At 37.7% G+C, this 18,706-nt stretch overlaps 3 protein-coding genes across 5 annotated transcripts; all 3 read left to right on the plus strand.

Annotated features, from left to right (window-relative positions):
* The first annotated feature begins 4,938 nt into the window (after positions 1–4,938).
* LOC103979710 (peptidyl-prolyl cis-trans isomerase FKBP18, chloroplastic) lies at positions 4,939–8,235 on the plus strand. The gene is made up of 6 exons (XM_009395895.3): positions 4,939–5,488; positions 6,585–6,655; positions 6,766–6,852; positions 7,402–7,551; positions 7,687–7,746; positions 7,889–8,235. The coding sequence occupies exons 1-6, from the start codon at positions 5,233–5,235 to the stop codon at positions 7,949–7,951; spliced, it is 687 nt and encodes a 228-aa protein (XP_009394170.2). The 5' UTR covers positions 4,939–5,232; the 3' UTR covers positions 7,952–8,235.
* Positions 8,236–9,721: 1,486 nt separating this feature from the next.
* Positions 9,722–14,147, plus strand: LOC103979687 (outer envelope pore protein 21B, chloroplastic). Of its 2 annotated transcripts, none has more exons than XM_065105337.1 (5): positions 9,722–9,885; positions 10,384–10,458; positions 10,564–10,716; positions 13,394–13,482; positions 13,910–14,147. In XM_065105337.1, exons 1-4 carry the CDS (start codon positions 9,793–9,795, stop codon positions 13,448–13,450), a joined length of 378 nt encoding a protein of 125 aa, XP_064961409.1. In that variant the 5' UTR covers positions 9,722–9,792; the 3' UTR covers positions 13,451–13,482; positions 13,910–14,147. The 2 variants fall into 2 exon arrangements, with proteins under 2 accessions (XP_064961409.1, XP_009394141.3); XM_009395866.3 differs by having other exon boundaries at positions 9,723–9,885; positions 13,384–13,482.
* Positions 14,148–14,297: 150 nt separating this feature from the next.
* On the plus strand, positions 14,298–18,324 carry LOC135582309 (mitochondrial phosphate carrier protein 1, mitochondrial-like). 2 transcript variants are annotated; one of them, XM_065105335.1, is made up of 6 exons: positions 14,298–14,804; positions 15,656–16,005; positions 16,151–16,194; positions 16,786–17,000; positions 17,098–17,275; positions 17,875–18,324. In XM_065105335.1, exons 1-5 carry the CDS (start codon positions 14,646–14,648, stop codon positions 17,224–17,226), a joined length of 897 nt encoding a protein of 298 aa, XP_064961407.1. In that variant the 5' UTR covers positions 14,298–14,645; the 3' UTR covers positions 17,227–17,275; positions 17,875–18,324. The 2 variants fall into 2 exon arrangements, with proteins under 2 accessions (XP_064961407.1, XP_064961406.1); XM_065105334.1 differs by having other exon boundaries at positions 17,098–17,222.
* The last annotated feature ends 382 nt before the right edge of the window (positions 18,325–18,706 follow it).

Consider the following 18,706-nt stretch of genomic DNA (forward strand, 5'->3'; position numbering starts at 1 on the left):
TGTTGGTGTCGGATCCGAAGCCCTTCGTATCATTTGCATAAGGTTTCTAAACACATTGAATAGTGGAAATATATATGTTCTTTTGATTTTTAACTTACTGTGACTTGAATGATCTATGTAACTTTTATAAATAAGTATTTTTTGCCAATGGTTGATAAAAGTTAGATTTGTGATGATCATAGAGTATCTAAATTGGCTTGATTTATATTAATAGACAAAATTATAGCAACGAATGAAAATTATGTATTGGTAATTGTTGTATCACGAATTTAGCTAATTTTGTCTAAGTCGGTGCCCTTGCATGTCCATCCGCAAAGAGTCAGCCTATCCGAAACCTTTTAGGGTCCTTTAAGACCAACAAAAAAAGGACGAGTTAGCAGAAGCGTTTAATTCGGGATTCCATAAGTAATCATTTTAATAAACACTTGATAAACAATGTAAATTACAAGCATAAACTTCACAAGCACTGAATGATTGTGTGACAAAAGATCCAAGGTTGATGCGGGACAAAAACAAAAAAAAGAAATTACTATTAGAAAAGATTCTAACAACTGACCTGATGAGGAAAGTCAACTCCTTATGCTAGAGAAACCTTCACAATAGTTGAAAATATTTTTTTTTTATGATTTCATAGGCTTAGAAGAGGCATTTATTTATATTAGTTCTAGGCCTTCAAAACTAACTAACTAACAATGTGGGACTATTGAAAGAAATATAAAACATAAAAATTAACAATGTGGGATAAATAAAAGTGATAAGTGGGTAGGTTGTTCTTTGAAAATAGTCTTCTTCTGCTTGTTCTGCATTCATCCTCGCCACTTGTGAAAAAACTCGTCCTCGAGTTTATGTTTGGATAAAATGAATTCTCATTTGAAAAGTAGCTATGTAAGTCTGCAACATTGAAGGTCTTTGAGATCCCCCAATCATCTGGTAAATCAATTACATAAGCATTGTTATTGATTCTCTTTAAGACCTTGTAGGGACCATATATCTTCGGATTCAATTGTTGTAAGTGCATATGAGAAATCTCTCTTTTCACAAATACACCAAAACCATATCTTCTTTCTTGAATATATTCTCTCTCCTATGCTTATCAATTGCTTTCTTGTACTTGGCATTACTAGCTTCCAACTTCTTAGGTGTCAACAAAGTTAGGACTGCACTTTGACTCGTACTTTTTGAATATGTCTCTTTTGTATCAACTTTTCTACCTTCTCCCTCAGCATCTCACTCTCTTTTGGGTTCATCCGGTAGTGAGGTAAATTTGGTAGACTTGCTCCTAGAGTCAAATCAATTTGGTACTGAATATCTCTTATGGGTGGAAGTTCATCCGGTAACTCTTCAGGGGTGATCTCTTTGAATTCTTCCAATATCGATCTTAGTTCGTTTGAAATCTTTGCTTCGGGTGGCTTTTCTTCCTTTACAATAAGAGCATAGCATACTCTTGTTTCTTTAGAATTGGCAATGAAATTCTTGCACAGAGTTGGAAATAGATAAGAGAGACTTCCCCTCTACTTTAGAAGTGTTGGTTTCATCTTCCTTTTTGTTAGTCGATAGAATGACAATCTTCTTTCCATTTCACCAGAACACATAATCATTCTTTCTTCTAGCGTGGGTTGCATTCACATCATACTACCATGGTCTTCCAAGTAGTACATGGCACGCATCCATATCAACTACCTCATGTATAACTTCCTCCTTGTAACTTTTCCCAATTGAGAAAAGAACTCAACAATTCTCAATTACGGTGACAATTGGGCCTTCTTTAATCCACCCTAGCTTGTATAGTGTTGGATGAGCCTTCGTCTATAATTTTAGGTGCCTCACCAGTGATTTGGATATAATGTTATCATAACTTTCATTGTCTATAATCAATGCACAAACTTTGTTATTAACACTGCATTGAGAATGAAAGATTTTCTTACACTGCGATAGAACTAATTGCCTTGGGGTAACTAATAATCTTTTCACAACACATGCGACGTATTCCCTTTCTTCCGATAAGGTCCCTTTGATGCCTAAGGTAGTAGTTGATTCAGATGATTCAACTAGCTTTCCAACAGAAAAGATTGTGTCCTTGGGAATGTACTTGAGGTGCCTTTTATAGTGGGCTTCGAGTGTCGTTATCTCCAAATAGTAAATAGCTGTGCTTCTTCTGGCGATTGGTTAGCATTTGAAGTTTGTGTATGCTTTAGTTTCTCCTCTAATGCTGCAAATTTTTAGAGTTATTTCAGTGAAATTAACAACTGAATGATGCAGGCTATCACACGACGATGAAGAATGCCATCAGAAGTAGTCTTTGGTCATCAACTCCTAATAAATATCATGAACTCTTGAATGAAAGCACATAGCTGATTCCAGTTTGAAGATTCAAACCCATCAACACAGCAAGAAACTTTGTCAAAGAAACATCATCCAGAAGCCAGCAGTCAAGTAAACCTAAGCTGATTTACATTCAAGGGATTGAGCCTGATCTGGACATTCCATTCTGTTGGATGGATAATAGCCTGTAGAATCCTGACTCCTTTCTCCATGTCTCCTTGTCATAACATCATCTGTCAGGCCCAATGCAACCTGATTTGGGGACTGACAACAATCATATTAATGGGTACAGTTGTACTGACTGATAGTACTGAGCATACTAACTGTGGTATAAGAACTAGCAAAATTTCAATGACATATGTCATATATTCTCTTTTGAGTAGTCAATTGAACCATCAGCACTGTACAAATGTAAAAAAAAGAACGATGTTGCTGCTGTTAGAGGTGACAAGTTCAGGTTTTGGTTCAAAAATTGTGATTGTGGCAGAATTCGCAATTCTTAAATACTGTTTTGTGTTGATAAACATACAAGTGTGCACTAGTTCTTTTGAGTTCCTTCTTCAACACCTGTGGCTGGCTGCAAATGAGATGGTGGTAATGTGTGGTAAGCTTAGAATTGAGACAAATGATTTCCTATTCTTTACATGGATCATGGACTCGGAAAAATGTGAACAACAAGCTTATTTGTTCCAGCAGATGATGAAGAGTGAGAACAACTGTCTCACACTGACTGCATGTATGCTCATTCAACAGATTCTTACTAGTGGATCTCAGTCTGACTTGACAAAACACAGGATAAAGAGTTGATGAATTTGCAAGCCACAAAAATCCAACAGGTAACAGAAGGGATGTCTGCACAAGAATGATAGCCTATGAAAGAAATGATAAAAATTAAAGGATAAAGTTTCCAACAGAAATCAACTGATATTAGATACAAAAAGGAAGCTGAGATTGTATCTTACAGCATCTGTCAGCCTATCTACGAGAGTATATATGAGATACAATTCACGTGATGTACAAACATCTGTGCAGACTGCACGAGAAGCATACAAGGTTAAAGGTCTCTACAAGCACATTCATAGCTCAACTGTCTCCATTGTTCATCTCCGAGTAATCCTGTGCTTATTTTCCAATTTTACATCTTTCATAGGGCACAAAGCCCCTCGTGGACTTGATCTTGCTTGCTTTGACGCTAATGAAAGCTGAGTTCTCGCTCGGCCTTAGCTTGAAGGCACGCATGGGCTCAAATATCTAAAAGATCTTGGAGATTTCCTCCCATCTCCCGATGAATCGTTCCGTGGACTTAGTCTATTAGCTAAAATATCTGAACGGAACCCAATTAGTTATCCTGGAGCTTGATTCTGCATATCTGTGTCAATTTTCTCTTCGTGAGAGCCAACGTCAGCACTTGGCAACGACATGAAACATCGTGTTGCATTTCGATCATTAGAAGAGCATGTTTTCTGAGAATTGGCTACCGGCGAACATTCTTTAGGATGGATCTGATCTTGCGAACCCAAATATAACTCCTGCAACATGGAATACAGCAATTCAATACTAATGGATTTTAATTTATCTTCATAAATAAATAATTAGGGATTAAAGAATGTACCAGTGGAGATTTATCTAGTTTATTTGAACCATTAGATGCTGGATCTTTGGACAAAATTCTTTCCTCTCCTTCCACAGATGAGGTAGGCGAGCAACATCTATTCTCTGGTTCACTCACTGACAATTCTACTGGATCTGATCCAACCACAGATGACAATGGTGATGTTTCTGATCCAACCGCAGACAAGACTGATACAGGTGATCCACTCTCTTGTTCAGAGAAAGATGACAATGGTGATGTTTTGGGCAATGTTTACTAAGTTTCTGATACCTAAGTCTGATAAACCTCTTTTGATCTCAAAGAGCACTAATTACATGGCTTGTTGGCATAAATAATGAGTAGAACATGATCTCTATGATGCCCGAAATCTATCGCATTGTAAGCAATTTTGTTCATGGTGACACAGTTTTCTTGTTAAGGACAGTGAGGCTTTCATGGATTTGAGGTCTTAATATCCTATATTCTTGCTCTTGAACTCCATCATTTATTCTTTATCCTTTGCTCTTGTTGCTCCGTATGAGGTACTCCAACGTTCGTTAGCAGCCCTGTGGCCTTCGTCGTCCGCCGCCGCCGCATAGGACGCCTTTCGCCGGCCCAAATTCCTCTGCCATTCCTATCAAATGGCATTCTATTGCATCGGCTTTCGTGGGAGAATTGAGTATTCGTGCTTTAATGGTCAGGATGGGGTCGGAACGTTCGTCTCCTGGGCGGAAGGCTTTCGATCTTAAGGTGTTTGATGAAATTCGTAGCAGACATGTTGTCTCTTGGGATTCGATTTTGGTGGGTAATACGAGGTAGGTGATTCGTCAGGAGGCACTGGACGTGTTCGGAGCGAGGAGCAATGCTAATCTGGTGCCTGATGGATGGGAAGCGTGGGAAATTATACCAGACGCCAGAATGCTTCGACAGGTCTGATCAATACATTACCACCAACTACGGCTTAGAAATCAACACTTTTGATGCGGTTGCAATTTAGAAATGTTTGGTCACTGTCGCTTTCTTTTACATGTTCGATGAAATGTTTGCGAACCTGAGCGAGAAAAGAGCTGCTTGTGGCTTCCTGTGGCATCATGCGCAAGTAGGCGCAGAGCAGCTGGCATCAATTCATGGCAGTGGTTTTGCAAGTCCAATGCGAATGAACTCATGCGCCGAACTCTTCTTATGTGGGACGGATCGAGGAGGGTGTTTGAGTAATTACAGAAGCGAACGATGGATCCTGTCGGGATATTCTTGGAATTTTCCAAGCGACCGGATATAGTGAGATAGATAACAGGTGGCTTCTGTCCATCCCGAGGCCGATGGCTGCAACGCATGGCTGTCTGAGGTCGCTTCGTCCTGCTCCCCTCCTCTCCTCCTCCTCAGCCGCAGCAGCAGCAGCACCGAAGCAGCTATTCCACTATCCATGTCCTTCCCGCACTTCACTCCCCATTTCGAGAAGGGATGCGCTTCTGATATCTGTTCTGCCCCTCGGCTTCATTGCGCTCCCCCTTCCTTCGCAAGCCAGGGAGAGAAGAGGAAGGAAGGCCATCGCTCCCGAGGAGTACTCCACCAGCCGTGAGTTCCCTTCCGGTTCTTGTCTTCTTCACCATAAATGAAGTCCTTAGCTGCTAGTATTGTGCACTGGTAGCATTGTGGTTACTTTCATCAGTTTGGTTTCTGTGACTCTGGTGATAATTATGCTTACATATTATGTTTGTTTATCTTTTACTACACACTTTTTTGCAGCATATAAAATTGGATGTGGGCAGCATGGCCAGATTCAAGAGTCGATTTTTCTTTTGCTATGTTAATTGGACCTTGTATGTCTGCACTTAATTGTTACTTATAGGAAGGGTTTAGCCCCTTGAGAGTGTTCAACCTTCACCAACTTCATCAATTTGTGTGCAATGACTGAGACAACCAACCCCGAGGTCTGAACCCGGTTGCTTTTGATGTGTCCTGAAACAGATCTGTTAGAGTAGCTATGAATTAGGCAGTTTCTCCTTAAGATAATTAACATTTCTGAAAATAAAGAAAAGAAATTGGCAGCATTGATAATATATAAGGTAGAGTATTTAGTCCAATTAATCACAAAAATTTAGAGAGAGAAAGATATATAGCCATCATTGCTTCGGTTCCAGAAAAACCAAACAAAAGCAATTCCATTCTTTTTGACAAGCGCATAATCATATTGTTCAATTTATTAACCACTGTGAGATGATAAAAGTCCTTTTTTTGAGATGGATCTGTTTGTTATCTTAGCATCTTCGTTAGCTATATACCAACTTTAGCAATAAAAGAGCACCTTCAATTGAAAGGAATCTTATTTTTCAAAAAGAAGAAAAAATAATCTTGTTTACTTATTTAACATAAGATGTTCTTTGACATGATGTTATTTGAGACCTTATGGCTCCATCTTGTTATAAATTTATGTCCAATCACCTTTAGAAATTTGAGAACTGCAATAAATTTTGTAAAGAAAAGGTCGACTTTGTGGCATTGAAATGCATTCAACAAACTTTGCGGCACTGAATCAAGGTTGCATGAGTTATCATCTTGGCCTCGCTAGATATTGCCCATCACCGGTTCTCTGTTATGTTTCTTCCATGCAATTTTATCCCTAATTTTGTCCTGCTTTTCTGTTTGCCTGAAATCTAAATGTTGAAAACAGCTAATGGTCTGAAGTATTATGATCTTATTGAGGGGAAGGGCCCGAAAGCTGAGAAAGGTTCCACAGTTCAGGTTGGTTCTGAAATCAACTAGACAATATCTTGATCCACCTGAAAAAGTTTTTCTGGGCAAAAATGAATATCGGAAACCACTTCAAGTTTTGGTGACCTGTGTTTTTATAGGTACATTTTGACTGCATCTATCGAGGAATTACAGCCATCTCAAGTCGTGAATCTAAACTTCTAGCTGGCAATCGCGTTATTGCACAGGTTCTTTCAATAAGCCCATCTTGACAGGGTTTTGATATTGTCTTTAACTGATGTTTTGTTCATCATTGACTACTCTATTGAGCTTATATAATGGAGACAAACTTTTAATATACTGTTTTCAGTCCTCTCATCAAGTATTGTTTGACCAGCAGGACTGGTGGAAAAACATAAAAGCTTTTAATACATGGTATCATCAATCAACTTGAGCAAGGTTACTAGTCCAATGATACATGGTACCAGTTTCTTGGGCAATTACCATAGTGTAATTCCTACTCTTTTGCTGGTGATTGTTCACAGTTGCAAAAGAAGATCATTATGTTTTTTTCAGACCTATCTCTATTATGAACTAATGTCTTGATAGGGATTTATTTCTGATTTGCATTTCTAATTAGTTCATAAGTTCTTATAACTATCTGTTCTCAGTGAGTTGAGGAATGTTCCAGGATTACTCAACGATTGTCAAGAGAATGTCATTGCTCGTCTTAGTATCTCCTCATATCCAGTTGGCTTGCAATTCTAGTACTGACAGAGCTTCTCTTCTTTTAGTAGCCTTATGAATTTACTGTCGGGTCGCTACCTGGTAAGGAAAGAAAGCGTGAGTTTGTGGAAAATGCAAATGGCCTCTATTCAGCCCAGGCTGCACCAAAACCCCCTCCAGCTCTGTATTCAATAACCGAAGGAATGAAAGTAGGAGGGAAGGCAAGTATTCCTGAAAAGTAGCTTTCTGCTTTTTCTTAACGACATAATTCAAACAGATTTTTGTAGCTTATGTGCAACTAACTTAATGCGGTTATCTGAGTTTCTCGTGTCCATGTTCCATCTTTATTTATGCAGAGGACTGTGGTCGTTCCTCCCGAGCTCGGTTATGGAAAAAAAGGAATGAATGAAATACCAGTAAATGTCGATACTAATCTCTGATATTTTTTTGTTGAATCTTATGTGTTTTGTTAAGAAATTACACATTGTTTCTAATGTGGTTTTTCAGTTGGGCTGCATGAGTTCCTATATTTGCTTGATTTTCTCATTTGCTTTGCAGCCTGAAGCTGATTTTGAAATGAATGTGGAGCTTTTGGAAGTGATACCTCCAGGAGAAAAGTAAACCATGTTCTGAAGAGAGCACTGTTTCTTCTATGTTTTTCCATATATGTATATTTTATGATTTCTTCAGTACTAATTTCGTCTTTCAGTGGAAATAAAGAGCATCATTCTGTGTTAGTAAACCTATTCTTAAGCAAGAGAAAGGTCAATATATCTTTTTTGTTAACCCTGCAAACTAGAATGTTGAAATTTTTGCTAGCAAGTTGAGCTACTTCAATGTTGTACTTCAACAAGAAATCAGAAATTTTGGTTTCTATGACAATACATTTCATATGTTTGGAGCTACATGTGACTTTTATTACTGCATTTTGTATTGTTTGCAGTTATTAGACTGGAAATGTGATTAGTAGCTGAACTCAAAACCAGAATCCCACTGGGTATAAAGTATGTGCTAAGAACTGAAGGAGCTTTTTTTGTTTTTTGTTTTTGTGCTTAAACCTTGTCATCTGCCACCATATCTGTGTAACATCACAATTGACTTTGATGATAGACATGTTCCACACCATTTTGATCTTTTTAGCACATTCTAATGATACACTCCATTAATGCAAGTAAGTTGACAAACATCTTGTTATCGCTTGATGTCGGTGATCACCTTTGAGTAGGGCAATTAATTGAACTTGATTTAGATCTAACTTACACTACGGGTGTCGATGTTGCTCAAGATACGAGGGCTTTCAATGTAACGATAAACTTAGGTTTCTTTTGATACTCAAGTTAATAATATCGAGATGAATAAGATAGGATATATAAGGGCTTTTCATTTGACGATAAACTTTGGTTTCTTTTGATATTTAAGTTAATAAATTCGAGATGAATAAGAGAGGATTGAAATCGATTGAGTTTGACCTAATCACAACCCCCTTATCTATTAGTGGTTAGAAAGATAAGATTTGAAATAAACGATATTTAAAAATATTTCATTCTGATCGATTGACATGACATATTTTTAGTTGGGTTGAGACTTCCATTTGTGAAGCCCAAGCAAGAGTGATTATTCCCCATATCATATCTCTAACTCTATAATTATCTATTTCTATAAAAATATTTGATTTCTAGTTAAAAAGAATTAAATATTTAAATATTTAATCCATCGGAAGTCATAGAGTTAAGAAAATAAACATTTCTATCATACATGAAAACAAAATTAAGGAGTTATCAAAGTAATTTAACTTTACCACATAATAATTTGATTGACTTTCTTTGATCACAATTAAAATTAACCAAAAAATCATACTTAGCGATGTGATGAACCCAATACATCAAACTCCCGTCAAAACTATTTTCGTGACTCGAATCCTAATCAAATATTTGTCGTTATGCCTCCTCTAAGATCTACTTGTGTACATATATTTCATAAATATATGCAAAAGATCTAATTATCAAACCCTTAATCTTCTTTATCTAAATGAAAGATTGAATCATCTTTTTCTTTTCCTTTTATCCAAATTAACAAAGAGCAAATAATCATATATTCTTGTCGTTATTAATTTAACTTAGGATAATATAATTCTTTCATTTATTTTCTTTTTTTGTGACACAGATAAATTTATCCTTTAAAAATCAAGTTAAAGTTGGTTTATTTTGATTAATATCATTAAAACTTGAAATTTCTTTTGCTTCTTTTCATAGGCTTTTGTCGAGATTTATACTCTTTAGTTGCACTCATGCAGTCATGTCATGAGTTGACCACCGATGCTAAGTAGCATGACTCCCTGTTGCAAGTTTCCTCGCGTGGCTTTGCAGGGTATAAAAGCAAGGGCGGGAGGTGGGGGCGTCACAAGAAGCCCCTGCCGTGTCCCGTCGGCTCCTCGACCGCTAGGGTTCGAAAGAGGAGAGGGGATGGAGAGCTCGCTCAGGTACGATGGCGATTCCGAATCCCTTAGGATCCACGCCAAGGAGAAGATTCCCCTCGCCTCCAAGACCCTACTGCAGGTTTGCCCCCCCCCTCATTTCTCTCTCCCCTCTTTGGCATTCTACCCTCCTGCGATGTGCGCCGCACAGTTCCTGTGAAAGCTTTGATACAGATCGCAAGTTTTTGTTCGTGTAGATGAGGGATTAGTGTAAATTTGGAATCTTATTTTGGTGAGCGTTTTCTTGTGTGTTCTGCAAAGTTCCGGTCTTAATGATCGAAATGAAAGTTGAACTTTGTCCGTCTAAAACGGAAATTGATGGTAATAATGTCTCGCGTGCATTTCTTGGAACATTCCATTAGAGGTTATCGTTTAATTTATCGCATCAGTTTTAAGTACCCTTTCAGCTTGTGCTTTTCGTTCAAGAATGTTGATATTTTTTGGTTTGGTTAAATCATTACAGTAAATCTTCTACTCTATGTGCCCTGTTCAATGCCTAGAACGGTGTTCCTTGCTTGTAAGATGATTAATATGTCAGGAATGAGCAGACTGATAATTTATTATATTTGTGTCCTGCCAGGCTCATGGAGAATTAGACACAGGGGGTGGGACTCCTAGTTTTCTTGCCCTGTTTGTTCGGCATTTCTATCCCGAGGTAATTCTCATGCTCGGGTCCTGGCTAGCAACATAACAACGATCTTGAATTTAAAGCGTCTAACCAAACATTGGGATGCGAAATGCCTTTGTTCTTATCATGTAGTTATCAGCCAGCATGGGTATAGGTGTTCAGCTCAACAAAGAAGAAAAACTCAGTTACAGTGTTAGGGGAAAGAAGTCATTTCCAATCACAGCCAACGGTCTAGTGGGCATAAACTTGAAAGGAAAGTGCTATTTTGACAAAGAATTTAAAGAGGTTTGTATTGTTGATGCTGCACTATCTCTTTTATGAAGGTTCAACTGTGCATGCATATTCTATTTTGCTTATAGATTATCTGTTTTTCATACTAACCTTGATATAGTAAAGCTAAATACGTCCCATGTTCCATCCCGCATTTCTTGTCTAATTTTATTGTGGTCTTCCAATTCATAGAATGAGTAAGCTTTAGTGAATTTTCTTCAGCAAAATGAATGTTATTTTTTGTGTTTGGTCTTGGGTAAATGGGTGTAGTGCAAGATTCTTTTTAATGGGTCTGGGCTTTTGGATCCAATTTAGGCTGAAGACCAGTTCAGTTCACATTAAGCATAAGCATGTCATGATTATCACAAACGTCCTAATGTTTCTCTGGTTCAGCTCTATTCCAGCTGTGATGAATTCAAGTTGTTTTGTGCAAAATTTTGTTATTTTCAAAAAGGGTTTGGGGTGAATGCAATGTTCTCATCAAAATTTTGGGTTAATGCTTGGTCGGTTTATGGTCACTTTTCAAAGTTGATTTTTTTTTATCAAAATGACTTTCCGATGATAGAACTTATTTAATCTCAAGTTACAATTTGATTGCCATTCTTGGTCTCAATTCTTTTTGTTGAACTTTGGCCCTCATATCTATCGTTGGCTCTGGTATTAAACATTTGAACCTTAAGTAACTTCCAACTTGAAGTACTGAATTGAAGACAATGAAGTAAAATAGGAGCTTAGTAGGGTTGGACATCATAAGACTTTTCATAGAATTTGATGAATTGATTTGTTTATGCATGCCATGTAATTGAGGGTGAGCCGATTGCTCCCTAGTGACATGGGAGACGGAAGTTCAAGTCTTGGAAACAACATTTGTAAAAGTATTTTTAGAGTCAAGACTGTACATATTTACCCCTTCAAAGATGCCAAATTTCTTATATCTTTTTGCAATTTCTATTTTCATCAGTCACATTGTTCATCTCATTTTGCATTTTTTGTCATCTTCTTATAGTTTTAACTTGCCATTTTTAGGTAGGGACCTGTCTTATAATTTTAGAAATAAAATTTTGTAGGTCGCTGTTAGGTTGGTTCCCAAGCAATCTAGGTTTGGTTCTATATGGTGTTTGCGATTAATACATGCCATTTGTGGTTAAAAGGCGCAAAATATATCCGATCAATATCGCAGCCTGTCTTTTGATGATCCTTGTGTTGGCTGCAGAATTAAAAATTGGAGCTTTGAAGATGCCTTCCATTTTGAAGTAGTGGGTAATTAAAATACAAATGTTAGGAGGATATCATAAATCATGGTTCGTAAAGGATCAGTTATTGAAAAATCCTTGATTTTTCGAGGGATCACCAAGAACAGTGGATTTTGGCGATCCTCCTGATCTTGACCAAATTTTGTGTTAAATCAGGAAGTTTAGTCATTTGTTGGTGGGTCAAGGAAACATCAAAATTTCTAATTTTCCTGGTCAAGTTCCAATCATTGCAATATTATAAGAGCAGTAGTAGGAGCCATGATTAGCTGAAACTGATTCTAATCTAAAATCATACAATTGATCTATACCTGATTTGATCTCGTGAGCCTTGCATTAAGATGTACAATAAGATTAGATGTATCGTCTATGCATGTCACCGAAACATTGTGCAAGATCAAATTCATCGTAATTGGCAACATGTTGAGATGTGAAAAGTTTGATTTCTTATAAATGTTGTAGATTTTTATTTTCTTATTATTGTCATTATCGGCATAAATATGGTGGTGCTACCTCTAAGCAGAGATTTATTTGCTTCTGGTCAGAGTTGGATTAGCGCCACATTACATGGTGTCGAACCAGATCCATCCAAAACCTGTGGTCCCATGGGTTAGTCACAATATAAGATTACACCCTGTGGGAACTTTAGGCTTGGTTGTTGATTTAAGATTTGGATTTGAACCAGGGACCAGGTTGTCATTTGGGCCTGGGCCAATAGCAGCGGTTGAGGGAAAATTAAAGGTGTCATCGTTGTCAGGAAGTACCTTCTTGCAGTGGTTGATCTGAAACTTCATGTTGATTGGATGAACAGTGCAATAGTAGGTAAAACTGCAGACCTAATAATTGAACAATAGCAGCACCAAGGAAAATTAATTGAGGTATCTTCACTATTGGCGAGAACCTTCTTCCAGTGGCAGATCTGAAATAATTATGTTACTCGGTTAGCATTGCGATAGTAGGTAAACCTGCAGATGTGATAATTGACTATATTCTAATAAAATATTTATATTTTCTCCATGCATCCCTGGCATAATTTAATAAGGTTGATTGGACATCCACCCAAAATTTTGTTGATAAGAGTTCTACCGCATGCAATCCTTTAGTTGCTTTTTCTTTGAGGAACACTACACCTGTTTTTGCACTTTGACTGTGATTGTTATATCTTTATATCTAAAGTGAGTATGCCATTCGTTATACATTTTTTATTTTAAAATCTTCATTCCATTCAATTCATCATAATAATTTGAAAATCAGGAAAACAACCAATGGGCTTTCTCACCATCTAATTGATAATGGAAAGCCCTAATGTTATGCTGGAAATTTCTTGTTTAATATTGACAATTGTTATTTCTCTCTGTAGAGGACCAGAAAGCCCTAATGATATGCTTGAAATTTCTTCTTTAATATTGACGATTGTCATTTCTCTTTGTAGAGGAAGCCAGGAGGAGCAGTTGAGTTGGCGTGGAGCATATTCAATTTCCAAAAGGACCAAGACGTGAGGATTAAAATAGGATACGAAATTTGCGACCAGGTATAGGTGTCTCCATCTCAGTGCATTGGCTCATGGCAGCTTATATGTTTAGCCTACTCAACAATTGCTAGTCACACATAAAATTTGATTTCAATCACATCCATGTGTGCTGAAAAAGATGAGCATTTGCTGCATGTAGAGCAGTTGCAGGGATCTTCTGAAATTTTAAGCACATAATTTACTTTATTTAGTTTGTGCTTTTACTTTTTATGCATACTTCCTAAATAATATAAGGGGTAAATCAAAACTTAGGAAATTGACATTTAGCTAACCAAATTGTTTACATCTGCTTGTATGATTTGGAATTTGACAATAATTAATCTTGAGGAAGCAGTAAGAGGGACATGCATAGTCTATCTATATATGAATATAATTTAGGTCTTTCTGATATGATTTATGTTCTTTTTTTTTTGTCTTTGTAATGCAGGTGCCGTACTTGCAGATCAGGGAAAATAATTGGACCCTCGGTGCAGATATCCATGGTAAATGGAGTGTCAGATTTGATTTATGATCCAAGAAAAGAGATGTCACATTATGCCATCGAATTCCTCCATAGGTCAAACCGAGATTGTCTGAGACGGCATAAACCTCTTCTAATTGATTGGTTTTGTCATGTGGAGTGAACTCCATTAAATGCTATTTGTTGGAATATCTTTGCACACTGATGTCCTCATCTTTTCTCGTTTGATTTCGGATCCAATTCCAAAAATTGCCAGTCTTCGGATCTTTGTGGATCTAATGACGTAACATATTTGGATCCGATTGCTTGCTTGGTGGATCCAATCCCCCGAATCGGGCGCGTCTTGATGTTAATTACGGAGTCGACCGTCACGGCAACGGAAGAGGTGAAGGATTCCTGTCGCCACGTGGAAGAAGCGTAACCGTGCCCCTGCTTCCAAAACTACCCTTCTATTATGACGAGAGATCCCCTTGAGTGTTGGGACCGTCGGAGGAATTTAATATATTGTTAGGGTGTTTATGGTAACTTTGTGTCTCCGAGGGTTCAGGGCTTAAGACCGCCGCCGGTTGGAGCAACGTGGTTCGTTTTCCTTCGAGCGACTGTGGCATTCAGCACGGGAACTCCGTTTCCCCGAGCTCGCAGGTCGTATTGGAGGAGGGAGACGTGACGCCGCGGAGGTGGAGTGGGAGGGCCAGGAGTAGCGATGGGTGCAGGTGAAGCTGGGAAGGGCAACGGATGGTGGAAGGGGATGCGGGTCTTCTCGCCGGAGTACTATGCTGTGTGCGCCGTCGGTGGGATGCTCAGCGCCGGCACAACCCACCTCGCCATCACCCCCCTCGATGTTTTGAAGGTCAACATGCAGGTGAGTTGTGGTTGATCCCTTAACAAGAGCTCGTTTTTCCATCGTTTTGCACTTGCCTGCCGTTCTTTTGGATCAAAGTTGTTCCTTTTTCTTTAAGGAAAGTGGATTCTTGATGTCCATGATGAGATCATTCGGATTGCGGCTTTAATGGGGTATATATGAGATGGGGAATCTAAAGGAAATTGGATTCGTGCGGGCATGGTTTGAAGTGGGAATAAAAGCGGCTTTATTGATTCTCTAGGAATCTGATGCCGTTGGATATTGCGAGAGTATCAAAAGGAACTCTACGCTTTGAATTCTATGTGGTAGGAATTTCCACAGAAGTGGGAGTAGAATCAATGCTTGTCATTGCAACTTTAGGGCGGGTTTATGTTCTTACTCTAGAATTATGTCTAGGGTTGCACACTAACCATGGTGGCACTAATTTATCTAGATTGTATACCTGAGGTATAACTGGAGCTTGTTCTTTGTGGATATACTTGGAAGTTGGAAGAATATCTGCTTACCGTAGTTAGGATCCATTTTCCTCTATAAATATTTGATCTTTAGATTCTTTGGAAAATAACTTTGCATTCGGTATTATTTGGTTAAACAGTTATTTTAACCAGAAAAAAAAATAAAAATATATATAGCACCTAATCAATATACAGGAATGACGGATTTGGCACTTAAAGCTGCTTTCCTTTCAATCATAAATTTAATTGCTAGGTCAATATCTCATACCTATGACTTGTATCTTTAATGGGTTAGGTTGTTTTCAAATTTATGCTCATAAAGCAACATACTAGTGAGAGTATGTTTTTTATGTTTTTCTTAAGTCTATCGTTGTTTGTAATTGCTGCTAATGACAGGTGAACCCCCTTAAATACAACAGCATCTTTTCGGGTTTGCATATCCTTGTCAAAGAACAAGGGCCGTCTTCCCTTTGGAGAGGCTGGGCTGGCAAACTGTTTGGATATGGTGCTCAAGGTGGCTGCAAGTTTGGGCTCTATGAGTATTTCAAAAAGATGTATTCTGATGTATTGACAGGATATAATAGGAGCACAATCTTCTTTGCAAGCAGTGCATCTGCACAAGTAATAGCAGATGTTGCCCTTTGCCCATTTGAGGCTGTGAAAGTTCGTGTTCAAACACAACCCAATTTTGCTAAGGGCTTGATTGATGGCTTCCCAAAGTTATATGCATCTGAAGGCCTGTCTGGGTAATCATCTTAGAGAGATGGTCTTTCTCTGTCTTGTAACATAGTTTAATCTGGAACCTAGTCTGCATTAAGATCCTGAAATGATCCTCCCTAACTTTCAATCGTTTGTATGTGAACAAGTATTTTGTTTTCATTCCCAATGCAGCTTCTACAAGGGACTTTTACCACTCTGGGGCCGGAATCTACCATGTAACTTTTTCCTTCTCTCCTTTCGTTTACTTTGTTTGCATGCATGATTATCATAATTTGTGTTCAAGTTATTCAATTTCCCAGTGATTGCATTTCCTTTGTTGTGCTCTAGTGCTGTGCTACTGTACAGGTGCTTTAGGTACTGTTGAGGTTGCTTCTTAAAGCAGTTCTAAAATGAGAACATGCCTAATTTGTCCCTAGAATTTAATGATCTAGGAACAGTTTCTATGCTGTATTCTTTTTCTATATCTAAGTATTTCTTGTAGAAACTTGAAACATCTACTAACTGATGTGAATATAACCCTGTTAACTTTATCGGAGTATCCCTGTTAGCAACATAAGATTTGCTTATTGTGTTTAGCTTTGACATCTAGTAAGTTGAACGCTTTCAGAAATATACTTAGACAGACAAACAAACAGAGTACACTTCTCTATACCCTTATTTAGATAATCAACATCGCCTAGCTTTATCATGGTTTTTATGGTGTGTTTGTAATTAAGTTTCTGTCTTGTAAATCTGTTTGGCTGTTTCTATTATCATATCTCTGTAAAATAATACAACTCAAGTTTGACAAACCACCATTTATGCAGTTTCTATTCTCATGTTCTCCACATTCGAGCATACTGTGGATATACTATACCAAAATGTTATCCAAAAGAAAAAGGAGGACTGTTCAAGAGCTCAACAACTTGGGGTGACTTGTATAGCTGGTTATGCATCCGGAGCTATCGGTACTGTTGTGTCAAATCCTGCAGATAATATTGTTTCTTCACTTTACAATAAAAAAGCCGACAATATCTTGCAGGTTAATATTATCTCCCCTGTTTTTGTTGGATTGTTTCTTCACCCTACTATAGATGCTTAAGCTACTCCAACAAGAAACTTGTCGTACATATATGCAGGCTGCGAAGAACATAGGATTTCCCAATTTGTTTACAAGAAGCCTTCCTGTTCGATTTACACTTGTTGGACCTGTTATAACCTTGCAGTGGTTCTTCTATGATACTATTAAAGTGTTAACTGGATTGTAAGTATCTTAAATCTCTGGAAGTTGCACAAAATCTACAATGTTCCATAGTGGTTAGTTAAACTACATTTACTAAACTATTTCAGTTGCACTATTTCTACTTCACATGAAACACTTAAACATTTCCTAGCTTTAGAACACTTGCCAATTGTAGATTCTCTTTAAATACCATTTTCATTGAAACCTGTTCTGCATTCTGTAAGGACTGGAAGTATGGAACAGATTAATGTCATTGAGCAAAAGGGAGTTGCCTTTAAAATCAGTTCCTCCAATTGACGATTGGTTAGATGTGCAGAATAAACATTATGTGAAATGAAAAGAATATGTGCATATAGATTGGGTTAATAGACTTAGGCTGTTGCACTAGATGTTGGAACCTCAATCGTGATCATTAATATATAACCTCCATTCCCTCCATATTTTAGCATCTTCTTTTTCTATTTTTGAGCTAAAATGGAAAAGAAAAAAAAACTGGCCTTAAGTCTGAACCAGGCTAACAGCATCCATCAACATATGCTCCTGCCTAACAAAACTAATACTGCCTATTGCCTAAGGAGTTAAGAAAAAAAAAGGTGTATATTCAAAATGTTGTTGAGATATCTACATTGATTGAAAGAACACAACATGTCATTTTTGCATTGAAATGTTTCAGGCCGACAAGTGGTGGTATTGCCCGCGATTTTGATGAAGTTAATAGCTTAACCTGATGAGATGCTTGGAATTGATGCTGATAGATTGTGCAGTGAATGAGAAATGATTGACATTCTACCATGCTCCTGTATGGTACGGGAGATGGCTTCTACCTTCTTAATGGCTATGACCAACACCTTCTAATTCCAGCAAAGCTGATTTTTTCTTGGAGTGAAAGGTTCTGCAACGAAGCGAAAAAATCAAGGCAACACATTTCTCTTTGCAGTATGAACGATTTGTGCTTTGGACAGAAATTTTTTATGAGTTGTTTTTTATTGACTAGCGCACACCACACTTCTTTACACAGAATAATGTCAATGATGATAGTATTTTCTACAAGTTTTCGCTATACACATGTACACACTTCTTTGGTAAAGTATATCATAATTCGAAATGTTACCATGCTTTAAAATTGTCCTACTGCCTCAGTAATGACAATTGATAGATAGCTGAAGTTGTCATTGTAATTATGATCTTTGAGCATTTCAAACAAGAAAACAGACTGATGGTTGGTCCATAGGGCCAGATGACAATGCCAGGCAGTAGTGCACAAGCACAAAAAAGATTGAAGAGTGGGAGCAGTCAATATCTTCAGAATGTGCAATGCATATGACATGGCAATGAGTTGAGCTCCAATGATGCTTCAGCTATTTTTAATGATTGGATATGATATGCTAATATTGCATATAATTGTTGCTGGAAACAAAGTACCAAAGAAACACTTATTCTTGTGGTTCATTTACTTCAGGTGCAAAGGTTGTTTAGGAGACCATTGTCCTGTGCCATATGAAATG

Source organism: Musa acuminata, chromosome BXJ2-4, assembly GCF_036884655.1.
Source record: "Musa acuminata AAA Group cultivar baxijiao chromosome BXJ2-4, Cavendish_Baxijiao_AAA, whole genome shotgun sequence".
NCBI classification, from domain to species: Eukaryota; Viridiplantae; Streptophyta; class Magnoliopsida; order Zingiberales; family Musaceae; genus Musa; species Musa acuminata.